At 49.1% G+C, this 20,626-nt stretch overlaps 1 protein-coding gene across 2 annotated transcripts in view; it reads left to right on the top strand.

Moving 5' to 3' along the window:
* LOC134798694 (protein fem-1 homolog CG6966) overlaps positions 1–20,626 on the top strand; it is a 33,175-nt gene that overhangs the window by 7,918 nt on the left and 4,631 nt on the right. Inside the window, exons 2-9 of one of the 2 annotated variants that reach the window (XM_063771073.1) lie at positions 1,225–1,387; positions 6,707–6,907; positions 7,515–7,733; positions 12,521–12,713; positions 12,958–13,124; positions 13,446–13,664; positions 14,078–14,343; positions 15,529–15,720. In XM_063771073.1, coding sequence (XP_063627143.1) covers positions 1,225–1,387; positions 6,707–6,907; positions 7,515–7,733; positions 12,521–12,713; positions 12,958–13,124; positions 13,446–13,664; positions 14,078–14,343; positions 15,529–15,720 — 1,620 coding nt within the window. The remainder of the gene's footprint in view (positions 1–1,224; positions 1,388–6,706; positions 6,908–7,514; positions 7,734–12,520; positions 12,714–12,957; positions 13,125–13,445; positions 13,665–14,077; positions 14,344–15,528; positions 15,721–20,626) is intronic. The other variant, XM_063771072.1, reaches the window with a different exon arrangement.

Below are 20,626 nucleotides of genomic sequence, written 5' to 3'. Positions count from 1 at the left end.
TGCGAATCTTCATCGGTGATGACACGCTGCAATTTCGGCACTTATCACGAATATCGAAATTCAAACGTCAAATCTCTGTCTTTATCGCTATATCCCTCTCGCCTTATTGGTGTGAAAGTGATGAAGATAAACCAATTTAGGTTTTCGCGGGTCTCTTGTAGCAATATTACCATGTTTCTTTGAATTGTACTAATGTTCACTCGCTCTGTTGTTTTGGGTCACTCAGTGATGGCGTCTTCGATGTTTGTTTACATGTACCTATATCCTATCAATTCCGATCCCACTGTATTTTTTTTTGTATATTATATATATTATAATGCAAATAAACATTTTTCGGTAAGTAAGTACTAGGATTATGCTTGATTCACGAAGAATCTACGGAATTGATATTATAAAGCAGTCATTCAATTTCATTCTTTATAAGTGACTTATTGAAGTAAAATTAAAGTATTATGTAGTTGCACTGCGTTCAATAACCTGAATTTTAAAGTTATACCTAACCCACTTTCTCGATAACAATGAGTCAGTCTCTTTAACATCAAAATGCAGGTTACTGCCTGGTACACTATGGGTACAGTTTATTTTTATATCCACTGATTCTGGTTTCATTAACAACAATACGCACGAAATTAGTGAAAGTTTAATCGAGCCGATGACTTGCTAATTTTAAACCCAAGTGCAGCTGCAAGGTTTGCAATCGGAAAGCGATGCCGATGCCGTGAGTTTTTACAATTGTATTTATTTTCGTCAAGGAGCTGAGTTGAGCTGACCTCCTTGCGCCGTGATCGAGCTATTCTTGGAAAACTGAGATTTGGCCTTTGCGTTTGTTATTTATTGTACAAATTATGCATTGTGGAATATTTACCTTATTGGTTCTGTTGTATGTACCTGTAGGTAGGTACAACATTTTAACTTTAAATAATATACCTCAATATAAGAAGCAATTTGACGTGGATTATAAGTATATTTGATTCTAATACTCAAAGTATGGAATTTGATCTTCTAGTCAATATTATGTACCTACGTGGGTACCATTTGACACGCAATGCACTAAAGCCTTCGATGAGGGAAAACATCGCGATTTCAGCAAATCCGTGCATAAAATGTATGTGAAACTAATCACACACAACTAGTCTACAGCCCGATTTCCTTCAAGTCTTGAGACCAGACAATGATACAATACCATAGAAACTTTTACTATAACATCCTGTTCGTTTGTTCCAGGTGTACCTACACAGTTGGCGCTCCGCAGACGAGCTGAACATGTTGGTGGGTGCGAAGGTGGGCGGCGCCACGCCGCTGGTGATCGCCTGCAGGAACGGACACTACGACGTGGCCGAGTACCTCATCGAGAGGTGCAAGGCCGACATCGAACAACCCGGCTCAGGTGAGGACATAGAATACAATAGAATTTATTCGTAAGCACAAACATACGAGACAATAAGTACATAATATAAAAGAAAACACATAATAAGATTAAAGTGCCACGAAACATCTCAGCATGTTGTTGGTGGCTTGGCTTCCAGCGCTGATCTTCCGATGAGACCATCAAGTGAGAAGAATCTCGGAAGGTAGACAAGAAGAAAAAGACATAAAAATAAGAAAAAGATATACTGAAACTCTTTTAACTTACATAAACGTACGGTACGGACAGGGCCGGATTAACCCTAAGTCAAAGTAGGCAACTGCCTAGGGGCCCCGCCTCGGCTAGGGGGCCCCGGCGGCTCAGCGCGCACCAAATAAAATTTTGGTCCATAAGGTCAAATTTCATGAGTAAATTTTTTATTCTTATAATAATGAGTATAATGCTTTGTTATTTTTTTTTCGATCAATTCTTTAAATTAATGAAATACTGTAATAAAATTGAAGCAATACGTTACAGTTTACGGGGCGTATTCTGCGTAGGGCTTCCAAATACCGGACTTCTTTCAATACCGGTATTAATACCGAAACTGTCTTCATCAATACTGGGATCCCGGGATCCCGGTATTGACTATAAATGGCTTAAAAAATTTGAGTTTTTTTTTAAAAGGCTCACTTTTACACCAGATATGTATGTCCTTAGCTTAGGATATTAAACAATAATCGCCATCTGCAATAATTATGTGAACCCTCCAGGTTGGCAATCATTTTATCTGCCTTGTTGACTTCATAAGTCACATTTTTAGTTCAACCTAATAGTCAGCAAATAAATATTCTTTGGCACCAAAAATTCGTATGCCATTACAATTAATTTCTTTCTACTTATTGATAAAATTTTAAGAACTAATTATATTAAGGGGCTACCCGACATTTTTGTCAAGTTTTGAATCGAATCTCCTATTTTTTCTAAAAAAAAACCACTTTTTTCGTATCTAGTTTGCAGTGAAGAATCTTACAATTACATGTACAAAATCTAAATACTTGGGTTCGTCGTTGACGTCTCGAGAAACGTGTACAGGGTGTTCATTTTAAACTAATTAACACAAAAGTTATGGCCATAAAACCAGTTTTTAGCCTAAAATTGTTCAACTTTGATGCCAAATATCTCGAAGGCAATGAACTTTAAAGTAAACATAGGATACTAAACTGCAAAACGTAATTCAAGACCAAAAAAAGTAAGACAATGTTGCCACTGCAATAATTTGTTTGTAAAATAGTAAATTCCTTTTCATAAATAATCACGCTAAGATAATTTATTTAGTAGTAATTTTACTCCTGCGGTTTAAAAAAGTACTTTTATATACTTATTTTTGCATAAATACAAGACGCGCTAGTAAAAAGTGGCAACATTTTCTTACTTTTTTTGGTCTTGAATTACGTTTTGCACTATATATTGCTTCAAGCTGTTGTTGTTAATATAATAAGCTACAAAAAACATTAGAAAACTAAGGGATTCAGATCGAAGGTCATTCGCGTGGGGTAGCCCCTTAATATATCCTGAACATCCGAACTCATCAACAAATATTTATCTAACGCATATGCACAGATCTTGTTTCAATTAAATGTTCTTCATTAATTAAATTGGCAAGTTATCTTCTTGATACAGCCGAAATTGACCATTTTAATAGATTTTAAACGTTATAATAGGCACATTTTCCTTGTTTTTGAAAATACCGGGATCCCGGTATTTCATTAAGAGAATAAGATTGACACAACCGTCAGCAAAAAACTATTATGGTCGAAGAACAAAAGAATACTTGATCCCCAAAATTTATAACGAGTACCCTCTTTTACTTGAAACACCTAAATTGAACATAGGTAGATACAATATATATACAGTGGTACTCTGTGGTACTACTAAACGAAATTAATAACTAGCTTAAATCTAAAATAGGCCCTTGAGGCATTGTACCAGGTAGATTGAAGTCGAAATTTAAACAGATTTTACTACACAAATATGAAAATTTAACCTAGCTACCTACTTTCTTTTGTTAACAAAGCGTTTGTGCCGCTATAATATTATAAGAATTCTTCCTGTTATGTTCGTGTTATGAAATGTCACTATTAGTACTATGTTAGATTATCGCAAGATAGATTTAGGATACATACATATAGGTAAATTTATATGTTCTTAATGATAACTTAACTTGTCACTTAATAATTAGTGTACCTATTTAGCTTAAGATTAGTTTAGAGCGCACCGCCAACAAACTGTCTCACAGTTTGGCGAAACATTAGATTAAGGTACTAAATATTGTATTTTTTCTGTTAAATTTTCAATTAAAAATACCGGTATTGAAAAATCTGTTTAAACAGACGGGATCCCGGTATTTCGGGATCCCGGGATCCCGGTATTGGAAGCCCTAAATTTCTGCGTACCAGTTATAAAGTTGTAATAATAGGGGTTTTCAGGAAAAATGGTTCACTTTTTTTCGAACAACCAACAACGTTTAGGTTATTTCGACTCAGAATCACGAGGACTATTGATTAAAACAAAGAAAAAGAAAGAAGACGAACGTGTCCCCAGTTTTTCATAGGAATGCACGACCTTCAGCCTCACTTTTTACCTCAATTTACCATTGGCTTGTGTTCCACATCTCCTCTACTTCAGCTTAGCCTTTGGCCTCGCTGCGCCAAGCTCGGCCTGCGGTCTCGCTTTTTAATACAATGGACATTGGTTCGTGTCTGTGCTCAACTATTTATTCTGAAGCCTGATGAAGCACGGCTTTGACTTCGCATGAAAGATCGCCTCACTTCGGACTTTTAGGCCCAGATGGAGATCGATACCCGGCCTTTTACCAAGCTTTCACAGTTTGCGATTTTGTTAAAAAAAATTTCGCGCTCGCTGCGCTCGCGTTTATTTTTGGTTCTTTAGTTGACCCTGTATCATCTACATGTTAGCTTAACTGGTGAATGAATGGAGTTAGACTAAGAAAAGTCTGCAATGATTTTGATAGCATACGCAGTGCAAGTGTTATTTATACGTCATAATTTCATAGAAGTTTTGTCGTTTAAAATAACACTTGCACTGCGAGTGCTATCAAAATTGTTGCAGGCTTATCTTGGTCTAACTCTAGTAATTTAAGTAAATTTAACATATGGAAATTCATTATTATTAGGTTGTTCTAATCATGTGGCTCGGCGTTTGGTCTTATGGTCGGACAATCGCTGTTCAGCCTCGCAAAATATTAAAACTATTGAGAAAATCAACTTTGCGGCACTAGTTGAGCTTAAAAACCTCAACCCCACTTGATGCGACGCGGAATCGGCAAAAACCGATAGAATAAAGCTTCATGTCCACGCAATAAGAGCGAAAAAGACGTCGTTCGATTTGGATCGGCTCGGCCGACGCCTGAAGATTGAAATTAAAAACGCAAACTTATTTCCCTGTACCTACTGAATATGCTGTGTGCAGAATTGACTGTAGGGGGCCCCGAGCCTCGCACTGCCTAGGGGCCCCGACATGCTTAATCCGGCCCTGGGTACGGACCAAAGAGTAACTTAATTACATAACGTTAAATGAACTTAAATACTCCAATACCTTCGAAATTTCGAAATCATTGGTTGACATTGAAGCTGAAGTTGTATGTAAAATTAATGCTACTTGACGCCGACTGACGATGGTACTGTAGGCCATTAATGCATCGTAAAGCACTGGCATTGACGTGTATGTGTTGAGCAATCTATGATTATTTACTTATTTACCTTACGCTATGCTATCTACGCAGATTCTCTATGCAACGGCGACGCATAACAATACCCATCGGTCTCTGCAAGTTTCACAAACTATCCGCTGACTAAGCGTTCATTAAGTACCTTTGTCTATCAACTAGGCATTGTTCACAGAAGCAAGCGTCTGCGACGTTAATTATACGCTTTCCCTGCTTTTCTATACGTCAATAGCTTGGCTTACGGCCACTGTGATATGCCAAACCGGAAAATATGTGCATATAAAAGTCGAAAGAAACATCTACTGCTTTGGCATACCTAGCAGTTATAATATATCTTCATAATATATCTTGTCGATATTTTGGTATCCCTTTGGTACAACTGCATTGGTTAAATTTGCCAGGTTATTCAGTAACGTAAAACCGAGTCTTTGTTATTTACCTGTACAGTCAACTGTAAAAAATATGGGTGCACAAATCATCTCAAAAATATGTCCCATGGCTCTTATGTCAGCGAATTAAGAACTATGGGACATATTTTTGAATAATTTGGCTACACTCATATTTTTACAGTTGACGTTACCATGTCTGTTCTACCAAAACACCTGATTATGGCGGATAGCCAACAATTCGCTACCCACCTGAAAATTGGAGACTATTTTCTTACAAACTTCGAGCAACACGGAAGGGTACAAGATTAGCGCGTCAATCTAATCTAGCGCGGGTAATAAAACTAGTTGCACTTGGATTTTTCACTAGACCGAGTCCAGACGCGCGCGTGAACACTGCTGCACAAAAATGCCTGTTTGCTCGGTTTTTTGTTATAAAAAGAGGTCGGGGACATCAAATTTACAAAAAGAAAGTGTTACATTTCACATGTAATTTTTTTTTTTACATATCATACGTTTAATTACATTCAAACACAATTTTATATTTTAGTCTCATGTAATTGTTGGATTTATCGATTTTGCTCGCTCAGTACAAATTGCGGATCGGTCGAGCGACAAATCCGACTTCTCATCTCTCAGAATACAATAACATACTTCAACGAAAATGTGTTAGTGTGCGTGTTGTGACACTTGTCACTGGTCCGTACACAAAAAGAGATCGAGGTTTGCAAGATTTGTCTTTGACGTGTGTCATTTTCTATGTATTTGTGTCGTCATTACAGATTGTATTTTGTATGTAAGTGTGTGAGAAGTGCGTCTGTGTGCACCTTTCCCCCCGTGAAAAATGGCAGAAAGATTTGTACGGTGAGATATCGCTTGGGCCCCTCCCTTCCGATGTGTCGGAAGCCGGTGTTGCTCGAAGCTTACAAAGCTTTTTAAAATAGGTACAGTATCTGTTACAGTTTGTTACTGATAATTGAAAAATATACATACGCATTTGGGATAGTCGCAGACTCAATTGCGTGATGATGACGATGAGTCAGTTGCGAATTATGGTTAAGTTTTAAGATTGAATCTTGTTGAAGAATTAACATTTTATTCCACTCACAATTGGCACGCTGCTGTATCGCTAAGCTGGGTTAGCCGGCAGACCTATTCCGGCAGAGTGTTATGATAAATGTCTGCCTAACTTGACCAATTAGTAAAACAAGTACCATTTCCTTCCAGTGACATTCGACGGCGAGACGATAGAGGGCGCCCCGCCGCTATGGTGCGCGGCGGCCGCCGGTCACCTCCCCCTCGTGCGCCTCCTAGTCCGCGCTGGCGCGTGCGTCAACTCCACCACGCGCACGCACAGCACGCCGCTGCGCGCCGCCTGCTTCGACGGACACTATGACATCGTCAAGTTCTTAGTGGAGAGTGGGGCAGGTGTGTAATAGACTGTCTGTGATCATGCTCCTAGCGCCGCCGCGTCAATTGCATCATAGGTCGCTCGTAGCCAAATCCGGCGCTGATTTTCACGCTGGAAGAACTAGGCTTCGACTTTTTTGATTTAAATAGGCACCACGGACGCCACAGTTTGGACTCTTAAATGTAGACAAACAGGTAGGTGACCAGTGCACCTGCTCTCTGAGAGTTGTTTTAAAATAAAACGTTTTACCAAACAAGAAACCTCATAAACAAACAACTCTTTCGCTTACTTTCGCTACCCTTCACTACAACTTTCATTAAAGTTTAATAGTTCTGTGTCTTTATAAAACTGGTTCAAAACTTCAGCGCTTAGTTTTTGAAGAAAAGAACACTGTAGGTACAAAGTCTGTGTTAGCGGCTCCGAATCAGCAGCTGACGCACACGAAGGTGCGATTGCTTATACATAGATGTGCATGAATTATAGTTGAGAGAGAGCTTTTCAAAATTTGGTTACCTATTGTTCTGTTTTGTATGATAATGACTCTGAAAATCCAATATTCTACAGAGTATAGCTTGAATAGCACATACAATCAGATCAATATGTAACTTGTCCTTTCTTTTACAGACATAGAAATAGCGAATCGGCACGGTCACACGTGTCTAATGATAGCGTGCTACAAGGGTCACATCCGAATCGCCAAGTACCTGCTAGCGCTGAACGCCGATGTCAATAGGAAGAGTGTTAAAGGCAATACTGCACTACACGACTGCGCGGAGAGCGGGTCGCTACACATACTCAAGATGCTGTTACAACACGGTGCTACCATGGACGTTGACTCATACGGTAAGTACCTACACCATATAGGGTATACACCATGCATGAAATAAAGCACCAGAAGATTAATAGAAAAACGTAGACAGCAATTATATTTAGACACAATTTCTATTTTTAAATCCGTATAAAACTATAAAGAGTAGGTAATTTGATTGTGACGTCACATGCTAGTGATTCATATAAATTCCATAGTAGCAAAATCGTTTTGACAGTTCGAAAAAAGAAACTGATTTGACTAGTGGTCAAATACCCTTTTATTGCCGTCCTAGTTTAGATCCGACATTTTTTGCCACCGCTCACTTGGGGAGCACACTCAACTAACTATTTCGATTGGAACAGACAGAACGACTGCAATATCACTTTCTAACCCAGATGGGAATTTAGGCTTTATTGGGATTGTTCCGGTTTCCTCTCGATGTTTTCTGTCACCAAAAAGGCGAATGGTAGCGATTAAATGATATTTCGTGCACCAGTTCAAAAACACTTGAGATACGAGCCCTGGTTCGACTTTCGGTTCGGCGGTAAGAGATTACCGCAAGGCCCCCAACGGTACTTACGCCTAGTAAGATCACACGTTCATCGACGCACTAAAAATAATAGAAAATGCTCCAGTTCGGTCATGCATGGTCGACTGCTAGGTGAATGTCCAGACGTTGCCACCTTCACCACCTACTCGTAGACATAACTGTGAAGAAAGAAATGCCACCATTTCTATGCCAAATGTATTTGAATAATAATAATTAAGCTTTTATACGTCCCACTGCTGGGCACAGGCCTCCTCTCTTGCGCGAGAGGGCTTGGGCTATAGTCCCCACGCTAGCTCAATGCGGATTGGGGAATTAACATACACCTTTGAATTTCTTCGCAGATGTATACAGATGTTTTCCTTCACCGAAAATTTTGTGGTAAATACCTATACCACTATGCCAAATGTATTTGGCGAGTCGTAAATCATTCTAGGTTTTGTCTTTATGTTTTTAAGGGTTTCTTTTAAACGCTCAAGTAGCTACCCTGTTACCATGATAAGTTAAGTTCCACCATATGTCTTAACCGCGCTACCCAGACCAATAATTAATTTGTGTGGCATTAAGTACTTACTCATGCGATTGATATATTTTATCATTTCGAAGCCTTAATCGTCATTCTTGCGTGGCTACTAATAGTATCATTCTCAACTAACCATCAATGGGCCTTATGTCTGTGGAATAAGGTACACGAATGTGCAATTATCAACGTAGACGGTGGTACAGAAATACGTCATATTAACGTAAATGGGAATGCCTTTGACATCACGCGAATGGCTCATCTTATCGTTTATAATTTATAACATCATTAATGATGGAGGCGAAGTATTAGTTGGCAAATATTTTATGTAAACTAAGTATTTTCTACTTGCATTGTAACTTTCCACTGTAACAAAGTAATACTAATACCTACGTTCGTTGCTAATATAGGTCTTTTTAAATTATACCTACTCGCAATCATTTTGGTATAGTTTTGAATTAAGTTATAGGTAAATCACAACCAATATTTATAATAATTATAATATAGGTGGGTCATTCCATAATAAACGCTACCAAGGGTTCAAAAACCTATTTTTCCATAGAAAACATACCAAACCATCATGTCAGAAAACAATTTTTACATGTTTTCCATGTACTAGATAGCAACGTTTAAATGATAGGCGTAAAACTAATTTTATACAGCGATATTGGCAAGACGAATTAAAAAGAAAGTAACTGTAAACTGTTACAAATTTCCCGCAGTTATTTCAGGTAAAATATCGTATTTTTATAATTTGTCTTTAAAAATATTAAAACGCATGGATTAATCGGTTTTTAGATGAGTATTCTAGACTGTGGTCTCAAAGTAACACCCGAAACGAATAAGAGATAAAAGCATGTGTAACTTTTCCCGTAATTAACTATAGCCAAACATGTGTGGCGAATCGCCACGCATCTGAAGAGACCTCACGTCGAGGAAAAAGAATGGAGTGTTGTTGGCAACACTAGAGAGAGATGTAAACTGACTCGACACGATCATGTAGAAAATAAAGTAATCTTAAATTAAACCAATATAATGTAGTTATTATTATAAAGTTACTGTGCCACCGACACCCCAAAGTGGTGACCCCGACGTGATACGTGATACTTCGATCTCTCACGCTGTAAAGTTACCAGACACGTAAACGCACCATTGGAGAAGTTTACTAGCCCTTCCCTTCGCCTACGCCATGTACATCTCGACATCATCGGCCCCTTGCCCCACAGTAAAGGTTACCAGTACTGTTTGACAGCTGTCGACAGATTTACCCGGTGGCCAGAGGCTTGGCCAATGGTCGGGATCACGGCAGAAGAAGTAGCAGAAACGTTCACCCGGGAGTGGATATCCCGATACGGGGTACCCTCTGTGGTGACCACTGACCAAGGACGACAGTTTGAATCAAACCTTTTCCATCGCCTCATGGATGTTTGCGGTACTAATCGCGTTCGGACGACTGGGTATCACCCACAAGCGAATGGAATGGTGGAGCGCATGCACCGTCAATTAAAAGCGGCTGTCATGTGCCACGGAGAGACCTGGTTAACAGCATTGCCTCTGGTATTATTAGGCATGAGAACCGCACTTAAAGAAGACTTGAAAACGTCTGCCGCCGAGCTGCTGTACGGCGAGCCTCTTCGTCTCCCCGGCGAGCTCGTCGTTGCCCCAGAGAAAACAGCAGGTTCTGAGGTAATGATGGATTTTGTTACTCGATTGAGAAACCATATGAAAGGACTACGAGCCACACCCGCTGCTCAACATTCCCAACCATCTTCATTTGTTTTTAAAGACCTGAATATCGCGACACATGTATTTCTCCGGGACGATTCAGTGCGGCGCTCTCTGCAACCACCTTACACTGGGCCGTATCTGGTCAAACAGAGGCAGGGCAAAACCCTGACCATAGATATAAACGGCAGAGAGGCTACCGTCAGTATTGACAGAGTAAAACCAGCACACATAGATAGCTCGGAGCCCAGTCAAACTTCTGTTCTGCCATTACCTGCTGCAGCACCTTCTCCAGCGCCAGTGCCCGTTCCAGGTCCTACTACCCATTCTCCAACTCCTGATCCTATACCTATAGTCACTAGGGCAGGGAGGATAGTAAAGCACAAGAATAGGTTAGATTTATAATATTTTAATTGTAATGTTTTTGTTTGTCGGTTATAATTATAAAATTTTATATGTTTAATTGTCTCCGTGGGGGGGTGGTGTAGCAAATCGCCACGCACCCAAATTTTAATTGTAATATTGTATGGTTCAGAAATTATCACATGATATGGTATGTAATATTTTTGTTTGTCTGTTATAAAATTTTATGTGGTTTAATTGTCTCCGTGGGGGGGTGGTGTGGCGAATCGCCACGCATCTGAAGAGACCTCACGTCGAGGAAAAAGAATGGAGTGTTGTTGGCAACACTAGAGAGAGATGTAAACTGACTCGACACGGTCATGTAGAAAATAAAGTAATCTTAAATTAAACCAATATAATGTAGTTATTATTATAAAGTTACTGTGCCACCGACACCCCAAACATGTTTTGCCAAAGAAAGGCTATGATGTGAACCTATTCAAATGTGTAATAATTATTGTTTTAGCGTCTGCTTTAGTCGTATGTTTTAAAGTTTGAAGTTGTGTAACAACTGAAACGTGTTGATCGTCCGCCTGTCCGTCCCCGGCTTTTCTCCGTGATGGTTAGTGCTAGAAAGCTGCAATATGGCATGGATGCATAAATCAATCATGGCGATAAAGTAGTAACACAATAATTACAAAAAAATTTTTTTTTTACGGTAGCTCCTGTACAATTTTTTTTATTTACTTTCGCCTTTAATCCTGTGATGTGGGGTGTCGTTGGATATACCTTTAAAAATGAATAGGTGTCACCATCGACCATTTTTTGATTAAATGAATATTTTCGGAAATATTCGCATCGAAAGAAAAATAATTATGATATCTTCGAGAAACAATTTTAATTGTTAAGATTAATGTATTTTATAATAATTCAGCATTTATTACTTATGTTTTTAATCGAATTTACTAAAAAGACAATAATTTCAATAAAATGAGCCATAATTTCGTATAAATCTGTCTTAATTTCGTACTCGTAACACCCGAAACGAACTATGAGTAACACCCGAAACAGGTAATGTATTTTATTAAAATTTAATAAAAAGTGATACTAGGTGTTACTTCAGTGTTTCAGTAGACTATAAGAACTATTATTACTTGACATAAATAAAACTGGAGGTTACTTGAGAAAATTCGCTAAATTATGAATTTTGGTACTGATGGTCAGAAGCTACAGGCCAATTCGCGTAACACCCGAAACAGCTACTTTTTAGTGTTTCTCTCGTTATTGCTCTTATACTTTAATTATGTGTGTCCAGGAAAAGAAAATATTATCAAAGTAGTAGATTAATCAATAGTTATAACCTCCTAGTTCCTGTTATAATATCGAATAAAACCTTATTTTATGAGTTCAACTGTAACACCCGAAACGGTGGAATGACCCGTATGCAACTCAGACATAACTCAGATTGTGAAAAATGTTAGTTTGACAATGTAAGTAGTTACCTACGACAAAACATACTGCGCCTTACCATCTTCTTCAGTTGCCAAACTCAGGGTGCGATTTTTTCTCAGACTACATTTCTTCTACAATCATTACAATCAATAACACTTTGGTAGGTACCTAATAGGCAAGCAAGGCGTGAAAATTTTAAGACTAATCTATTTTTTTCCTCGTCTATCTTCTAGGTATGACCCCACTACTAGCAGCTTCAGTAACCGGCCACACACACATCGTAGAACACCTAATCAATGCAGAAAATGGCCTGGTTACGCGACAGCAAAGGATCGACGCTTTAGAACTGTTGGGCGCCACATATGTTGACAAGAGACGGGACATGGTCGGCGCGCTTGCGTTGTGGAAGAGGGCGATGGACGACCGGTAAGTGTGAGAGTGCAAGCTATTAAAGCAGAGGTGTCGGCACGCAGCGGAGTATCGACAGCGCCCACGTATACTATTAGTGTTCCTCGTACATAAATCAGATTGACGTCTGAATCCGTATCCAATGTAATGATCATCGCTTTCAATTAGTAAAGTGCTTTCGAGTTTCCCGTTGAAATCGTGAAAAATTATGAAAGAATATTGTTGACATATATTATTTTGATTTTCATTGCATTTTATCCAGGTTTCCGTCGGACGGCAGCCCTCCAATCCCGAAGCCCAAAGATGTGCCCCGCATTGAGGCGTACGAATGGGCCGCGGAGCCCTGCGACGCTGCCGCGCTGAGAGAATTATTAGCTGACCCTGATGCCATGAGGATGCAGGCGCTAGTGCTTAGAGAAAGAATATTAGGTAAGCCCATGGACCGAAGAAATAATAGGACATCGCTACACGAAGATAAAACTGTGATTTTTTCACAAGACGATTACGCTCGCTCACATACTTATCGTTAGAGCTATTCACCGCTCGTTCTCGATTTGTGGATGTGTCAGTGTCGCGTAAATACGACGAAATCGGCGTGTTTCTAATGGCGTTATAGATGAATCTTTGCTAAATATAACAAGCCGTCAACAATCTTTTGTCCCTATCTGTTATTTTGACAGAGATAGACAAAATTGAACTGAATTTTGCTATGTTTTATGAATAAGAGGGTAACTGTAAGAATATTTGCAGGGCCAGCGCACCCGGACACATCGTACTACGTGCGCTACCGCGGCGCGGTGTACGCGGACGCGGGCCGCTTCGCCCGCTGCCGCGCGCTGTGGCACCACGCGCTCGACATGCAGCGCGCCGTGCTGCCGCCGCTCAGCCCGCTCACGCAGTCCAGCCTCTACTCCTTCGCCGAGCTGTTCGCCTACATGCGCGCCGAGCGCGCCCGCCCGCCCAACCGCGGTATTTACAGCTTAAATACTAGTTCCAATAAGCTCGAGGACGTCCCGCGACCCGTCTAAACATGTAGCGCTAGACGAAGTAACGATCTAGATGAGGTGAGTGGTGACCGAGAAGAAACATTATGGACAGACGAATGTAATCAAGTGGTGTGTGGATTAGCTAAACTTGGGAGTACCTACTGTCACGGTCGCCATGTAAGGAGTCAAGCATCAAGAAAAAGTGAAACAACAGTGTGAAAAGTCAACACTAAGTTATTTGTTAGCGATAGGACTATACATATAAGGTTAACTCGTGATAACGTCCATAACTTTACTATATTTTTCTTTTATTTTAAACCTAATTTATCTATCCATAAACTTTAATACAGCAACCCGAAGTAGTCAACTAATAACATGCCGATTTCCTATTTCCAGGTCGCATCGTCCCACCCGTCACATTCGAGGACATCGACCCAGTATTCAAGAAGGCTCTATCAGAAATCCACCGCGGCATGGAGCTACTCAAGTCAAAGCTCAGTATCGACAGGGAGCAGACCTTAACCACTCTACAGCGCGTCTTAGTAATATCACTACACTTAGCAGCTTTACTGGCGAGGCTATTGGAAGAACCAGATTGTACTGAGGAAGATTCTAGAGCCATACATCAAGCTGTTTATTCGCTGGTTAAGTTGGATATCAAGGTTGGTAGACAATTATATACATAAACTACTCTACAACGTGTCTTAGCGATAGTAATTCATTTAGCGGCGTTGCTGGTGAGGTTATTGGAAGAACTAGAATACACAGAGGAAGACTCAAAAGCCATACATAAAGCAGTGTATTTGCTGGTCAAGTGGGATATCAAGGTTCGTAGACAATTCCAGACGTTAGTGGCGTTGCCGGCGAAGCTATTTGAGGAGGTTTGAATGTTTTTATAGTTTTTGTAGACATATTTCAACTTTAGTAATTTAGATTCAGTGTTGGTGTCGTATTGATGCCGCGGAGCGTATAGTGTATATTATTATGTCATTATGTCAGCAAAATTTTGTTTTTTTGACTAGATAAGTTATAATCGTAGTTTGTAATAATATTCGAAGTGAGCTCGACCAATATATAGAATAGAGAGCGTTTGTTCGAGGCAAAATAAAAGATGAAAACAACACATAACACAACTTGACATATATGTAAGCCACGAAATGGTTAGACATACGGTTATGCGCACTCTGGTTTTACTAGAGATGCACTGGATATTCGGTTACTATCAGGTATCCGGCCTTTATTTTGATATCGGATAGTAGGTCACTATCCGGTAAACGGCCGGATACCGGATAGTAACTTTGCTTGATTTCGGAGTAAACATATTGGATTTAAGAAACAGTCACCGTCATAATCGTACTTGTTTATTATTTTAAAACAATTGAAAGGATGTTTACAAAAACAACATAACTGCTTAGAGCGGTTGACACTTTTTTAAGAACATTGTTAATCGTTTCAGGTGTCAACCAGTGTAGTCAGTTATGTTGTTTTTGTAAACATCTCTTCAATTTAAATTTTCGAACTTAGAAATGAGTTCGCGCTAAAGTTCACTACGAAGCAGGTCAAAACCTGCACAATGCGCAGCTGAAAAACACAAATGTAGGTATTGTAGGTATACTTCCGTCGGCCGTATACCGAATATTCGGCCGATGGTCTGGCCAAACATCCGGTATTCGGCCAAACAACTATAAGTTGTGGTGAATTAGCGAGCGTACAGTTCACGCACGATGTCTGAGAAAGAGTCGAGGAAGCTGGAGGGTCAGCGCTATGTTCTCAAAAACTGGGGCTTCCATACGTTTGATGAAGTAGGTTACTTAGTGATCTAGCAGCTAATATGTCGTGTGTGGCAGGTGCGTGCGGGGCGGTCGGCGCTGCACGTGGCGTGCTCGGCGGAGGCGGCGCGCGCGCGCGGCGCGTGGCTGCCGGCGCCCGGCGACGCGGCGCCGTGCGCGGGCGCGCTGCTGCAGCTCATGCTGCGCCTCGGCGCAGCGCCGCAGGCCAGGGACGCCCGGGGCGACACGCCGCTCCACCTCGTCTGCAAGGTAAGGCGACGCGGCGCCGTGCGCGGGCGCGCTGCTGCAGCTCATGCTGCGCCTCGGCGCAGCGCCGCAGGCCAGGGACGCCCGGGGCGACACGCCGCTCCACCTCGTCTGCAAGGTAAGGCGACGCGGCGCCGTGCGCGGGCGCGCTGCTGCAGCTCATGCTGCGCCTCGGCGCAGCGCCGCAGGCCAGGGACGCCCGGGGCGACACGCCGCTCCACCTCGTCTGCAAGGTAAGGCGACGCGGCGCCGTGCGCGGGCGCGCTGCTGCAGCTCATGCTGCGCCTCGGCGCAGCGCCGCAGGCCAGGGACGCCCGGGGCGACACGCCGCTCCACCTCGTCTGCAAGGTAAGGCGACGCGGCGCCGTGCGCGGGCGCGCTGCTGCAGCTCATGCTGCGCCTCGGCGCAGCGCCGCAGGCCAGGGACGCCCGGGGCGACACGCCGCTCCACCTCGTCTGCAAGGTAAGGCGACGCGGTGCCGTGCGCGGGCGCGCTGCTGCAGCTCATGCTGCGCCTCGGCGCAGCGCCGCAGGCCAGGGACGCCCGGGGCGACACGCCGCTCCACCTCGTCTGCAAGGTAAGGCGACGCGGCGCCGTGCGCGGGCGCGCTGCTGCAGCTCATGCTGCGCCTCGGCGCAGCGCCGCAGGCCAGGGACGCCCGGGGCGACACGCCGCTCCACCTCGTCTGCAAGGTAAGGCGACGCGGCGCCGTGCGCGGGCGCGCTGCTGCAGCTCATGCTGCGCCTCGGCGCAGCGCCGCAGGCCAGGGACGCCCGGGGCGACACGCCGCTCCACCTCGTCTGCAAGGTAAGGCGACGCGGCGCCGTGCGCGGGCGCGCTGCTGCAGCTCATGCTGCGCCTCGGCGCAGCGCCGCAGGCCAGGGACGCCCGGGGCGACACGCCGCTCCACCTCGTCTGCAAGGTAAGGCGACGCGGCGCCGTGCGCGGGCGCGCTGCTGCAGCTCATGCTGCGCCTCGGCGCAGCGCCGCAGGCCAGGGACGCCCGGGGCGACACGCCGCTCCACCTCGTCTGCAAGGTAAGGCGACGCGGCGCCGTGCGCGGGCGCGCTGCTGCAGCTCATGCTGCGCCTCGGCGCAGCGCCGCAGGCCAGGGACGCCCGGGGCGACACGCCGCTCCACCTCGTCTGCAAGGTAAGGCGACGCGGCGCCGTGCGCGGGCGCGCTGCTGCAGCTCATGCTGCGCCTCGGCGCAGCGCCGCAGGCCAGGGACGCCCGGGGCGACACGCCGCTCCACCTCGTCTGCAAGGTAAGGCGACGCGGCGCCGTGCGCGGGCGCGCTGCTGCAGCTCATGCTGCGCCTCGGCGCAGCGCCGCAGGCCAGGGACGCCCGGGGCGACACGCCGCTCCACCTCGTCTGCAAGGTAAGGCGACGCGGCGCCGTGCGCGGGCGCGCTGCTGCAGCTCATGCTGCGCCTCGGCGCAGCGCCGCAGGCCAGGGACGCCCGGGGCGACACGCCGCTCCACCTCGTCTGCAAGGTAAGGCGACGCGGCGCCGTGCGCGGGCGCGCTGCTGCAGCTCATGCTGCGCCTCGGCGCAGCGCCGCAGGCCAGGGACGCCCGGGGCGACACGCCGCTCCACCTCGTCTGCAAGGTAAGGCGACGCGGCGCCGTGCGCGGGCGCGCTGCTGCAGCTCATGCTGCGCCTCGGCGCAGCGCCGCAGGCCAGGGACGCCCGGGGCGACACGCCGCTCCACCTCGTCTGCAAGGTAAGGCGACGCGGCGCCGTGCGCGGGCGCGCTGCTGCAGCTCATGCTGCGCCTCGGCGCAGCGCCGCAGGCCAGGGACGCCCGGGGCGACACGCCGCTCCACCTCGTCTGCAAGGTAAGGCGACGCGGCGCCGTGCGCGGGCGCGCTGCTGCAGCTCATGCTGCGCCTCGGCGCAGCGCCGCAGGCCAGGGACGCCCGGGGCGACACGCCGCTCCACCTCGTCTGCAAGGTAAGGCGACGCGGCGCCGTGCGCGGGCGCGCTGCTGCAGCTCATGCTGCGCCTCGGCGCAGCGCCGCAGGCCAGGGACGCCCGGGGCGACACGCCGCTCCACCTCGTCTGCAAGGTAAGGCGACGCGGCGCCGTGCGCGGGCGCGCTGCTGCAGCTCATGCTGCGCCTCGGCGCAGCGCCGCAGGCCAGGGACGCCCGGGGCGACACGCCGCTCCACCTCGTCTGCAAGGTAAGGCGACGCGGCGCCGTGCGCGGGCGCGCTGCTGCAGCTCATGCTGCGCCTCGGCGCAGCGCCGCAGGCCAGGGACGCCCGGGGCGACACGCCGCTCCACCTCGTCTGCAAGGTAAGGCGACGCGGCGCCGTGCGCGGGCGCGCTGCTGCAGCTCATGCTGCGCCTCGGCGCAGCGCCGCAGGCCAGGGACGCCCGGGGCGACACGCCGCTCCACCTCGTCTGCAAGGTAAGGCGACGCGGCGCCGTGCGCGGGCGCGCTGCTGCAGCTCATGCTGCGCCTCGGCGCAGCGCCGCAGGCCAGGGACGCCCGGGGCGACACGCCGCTCCACCTCGTCTGCAAGGTAAGGCGACGCGGCGCCGTGCGCGGGCGCGCTGCTGCAGCTCATGCTGCGCCTCGGCGCAGCGCCGCAGGCCAGGGACGCCCGGGGCGACACGCCGCTCCACCTCGTCTGCAAGGTAAGGCGACGCGGCGCCGTGCGCGGGCGCGCTGCTGCAGCTCATGCTGCGCCTCGGCGCAGCGCCGCAGGCCAGGGACGCCCGGGGCGACACGCCGCTCCACCTCGTCTGCAAGGTAAGGCGACGCGGCGCCGTGCGCGGGCGCGCTGCTGCAGCTCATGCTGCGCCTCAGCGCAGCGCCGCAGGCCAGGGACGCCCGGGGCGACACGCCGCTCCACCTCGTCTGCAAGGTAAGGCGACGCGGCGCCGTGCGCGGGCGCGCTGCTGCAGCTCATGCTGCGCCTCGGCGCAGCGCCGCAGGCCAGGGACGCCCGGGGCGACACGCCGCTCCACCTCGTCTGCAAGGTAAGGCGACGCGGCGCCGTGCGCGGGCGCGCTGCTGCAGCTCATGCTGCGCCTCGGCGCAGCGCCGCAGGCCAGGGACGCCCGGGGCGACACGCCGCTCCACCTCGTCTGCAAGGTAAGGCGACGCGGCGCCGTGCGCGGGCGCGCTGCTGCAGCTCATGCTGCGCCTCGGCGCAGCGCCGCAGGCCAGGGACGCCCGGGGCGACACGCCGCTCCACCTCGTCTGCAAGGTAAGGCGACGCGGCGCCGTGCGCGGGCGCGCTGCTGCAGCTCATGCTGCGCCTCGGCGCAGCGCCGCAGGCCAGGGACGCCCGGGGCGACACGCCGCTCCACCTCGTCTGCAAGGTAAGGCGACGCGGCGCCGTGCGCGGGCGCGCTGCTGCAGCTCATGCTGCGCCTCGGCGCAGCGCCGCAGGCCAGGGACGCCCGGGGCGACACGCCGCTCCACCTCGTCTGCAAGGTAAGGCGACGCGGCGCCGTGCGCGGGCGCGCTGCTGCAGCTCATGCTGCGCCTCGGCGCAGCGCCGCAGGCCAGGGACGCCCGGGGCGACACGCCGCTCCACCTCGTCTGCAAGGTAAGGCGACGCGGCGCCGTGCGCGGGCGCGCTGCTGCAGCTCATGCTGCGCCTCGGCGCAGCGCCGCAGGCCAGGGACGCCCGGGGCGACACGCCGCTCCACCTCGTCTGCAAGGTAAGGCGACGCGGCGCCGTGCGCGGGCGCGCTGCTGCAGCTCATGCTGCGCCTCGGCGCAGCGCCGCAGGCCAGGGACGCCCGGGGCGACACGCCGCTCCACCTCGTCTGCAAGGTAAGGCGACGCGGCGCCGTGTGCGGGCGCGCTGCTGCAGCTCATGCTGCGCCTCGGCGCAGCGCCGCAGGCCAGGGACGCCCGGGGCGACACGCCGCTCCACCTCGTCTGCAAGGTAAGGCGACGCGGCGCCGTGCGCGGGCGCGCTGCTGCAGCTCATGCTGCGCCTCGGCGCAGCGCCGCAGGCCAGGGACGCCCGGGGCGACACGCCGCTCCACCTCGTCTGCAAGGTAAGGCGACGCGGCGCCGTGCGCGGGCGCGCTGCTGCAGCTCATGCTGCGCCTCGGCGCAGCGCCGCAGGCCAGGGACGCCCGGGGCGACACGCCGCTCCACCTCGTCTGCAAGGTAAGGCGACGCGGCGCCGTGCGCGGGCGCGCTGCTGCAGCTCATGCTGCGCCTCGGCGCAGCGCCGCAGGCCAGGGACGCCCGGGGCGACACGCCGCTCCACCTCGTCTGCAAGGTAAGGCGACGCGGCGCCGTGCGCGGGCGCGCTGCTGCAGCTCATGCTGCGCCTCGGCGCAGCGCCGCAGGCCAGGGACGCCCGGGGCGACACGCCGCTCCACCTCGTCTGCAAGGTAAGGCGACGCGGCGCCGTGCGCGGGCGCGCTGCTGCAGCTCATGCTGCGCCTCGGCGCAGCGCCGCAGGCCAGGGACGCCCGGGGCGACACGCCGCTCCACCTCGTCTGCAAGGTAAGGCGACGCGGCGCCGTGCGCGGGCGCGCTGCTGCAGCTCATGCTGCGCCTCGGCGCAGCGCCGCAGGCCAGGGACGCCCGGGGCGACACGCCGCTCCACCTCGTCTGCAAGGTAAGGCGACGCGGCGCCGTGCGCGGGCGCGCTGCTGCAGCTCATGCTGCGCCTCGGCGCAGCGCCGCAGGCCAGGGACGCCCGGGGCGACACGCCGCTCCACCTCGTCTGCAAGGTAAGGCGACGCGGCGCCGTGCGCGGGCGCGCTGCTGCAGCTCATGCTGCGCCTCGGCGCAGCGCCGCAGGCCAGGGACGCCCGGGGCGACACGCCGCTCCACCTTGTCTGCAAGGTAAGGCGACGCGGCGCCGTGCGCGGGCGCGCTGCTGCAGCTCATGCTGCGCCTCGGCGCAGCGCCGCAGGCCAGG

Source organism: Cydia splendana, chromosome 17, assembly GCF_910591565.1.
Source record: "Cydia splendana chromosome 17, ilCydSple1.2, whole genome shotgun sequence".
Taxonomy (NCBI): domain Eukaryota; kingdom Metazoa; phylum Arthropoda; class Insecta; order Lepidoptera; family Tortricidae; genus Cydia; species Cydia splendana.
This window is presented reverse-complemented; position numbering and strand designations above follow the sequence as displayed.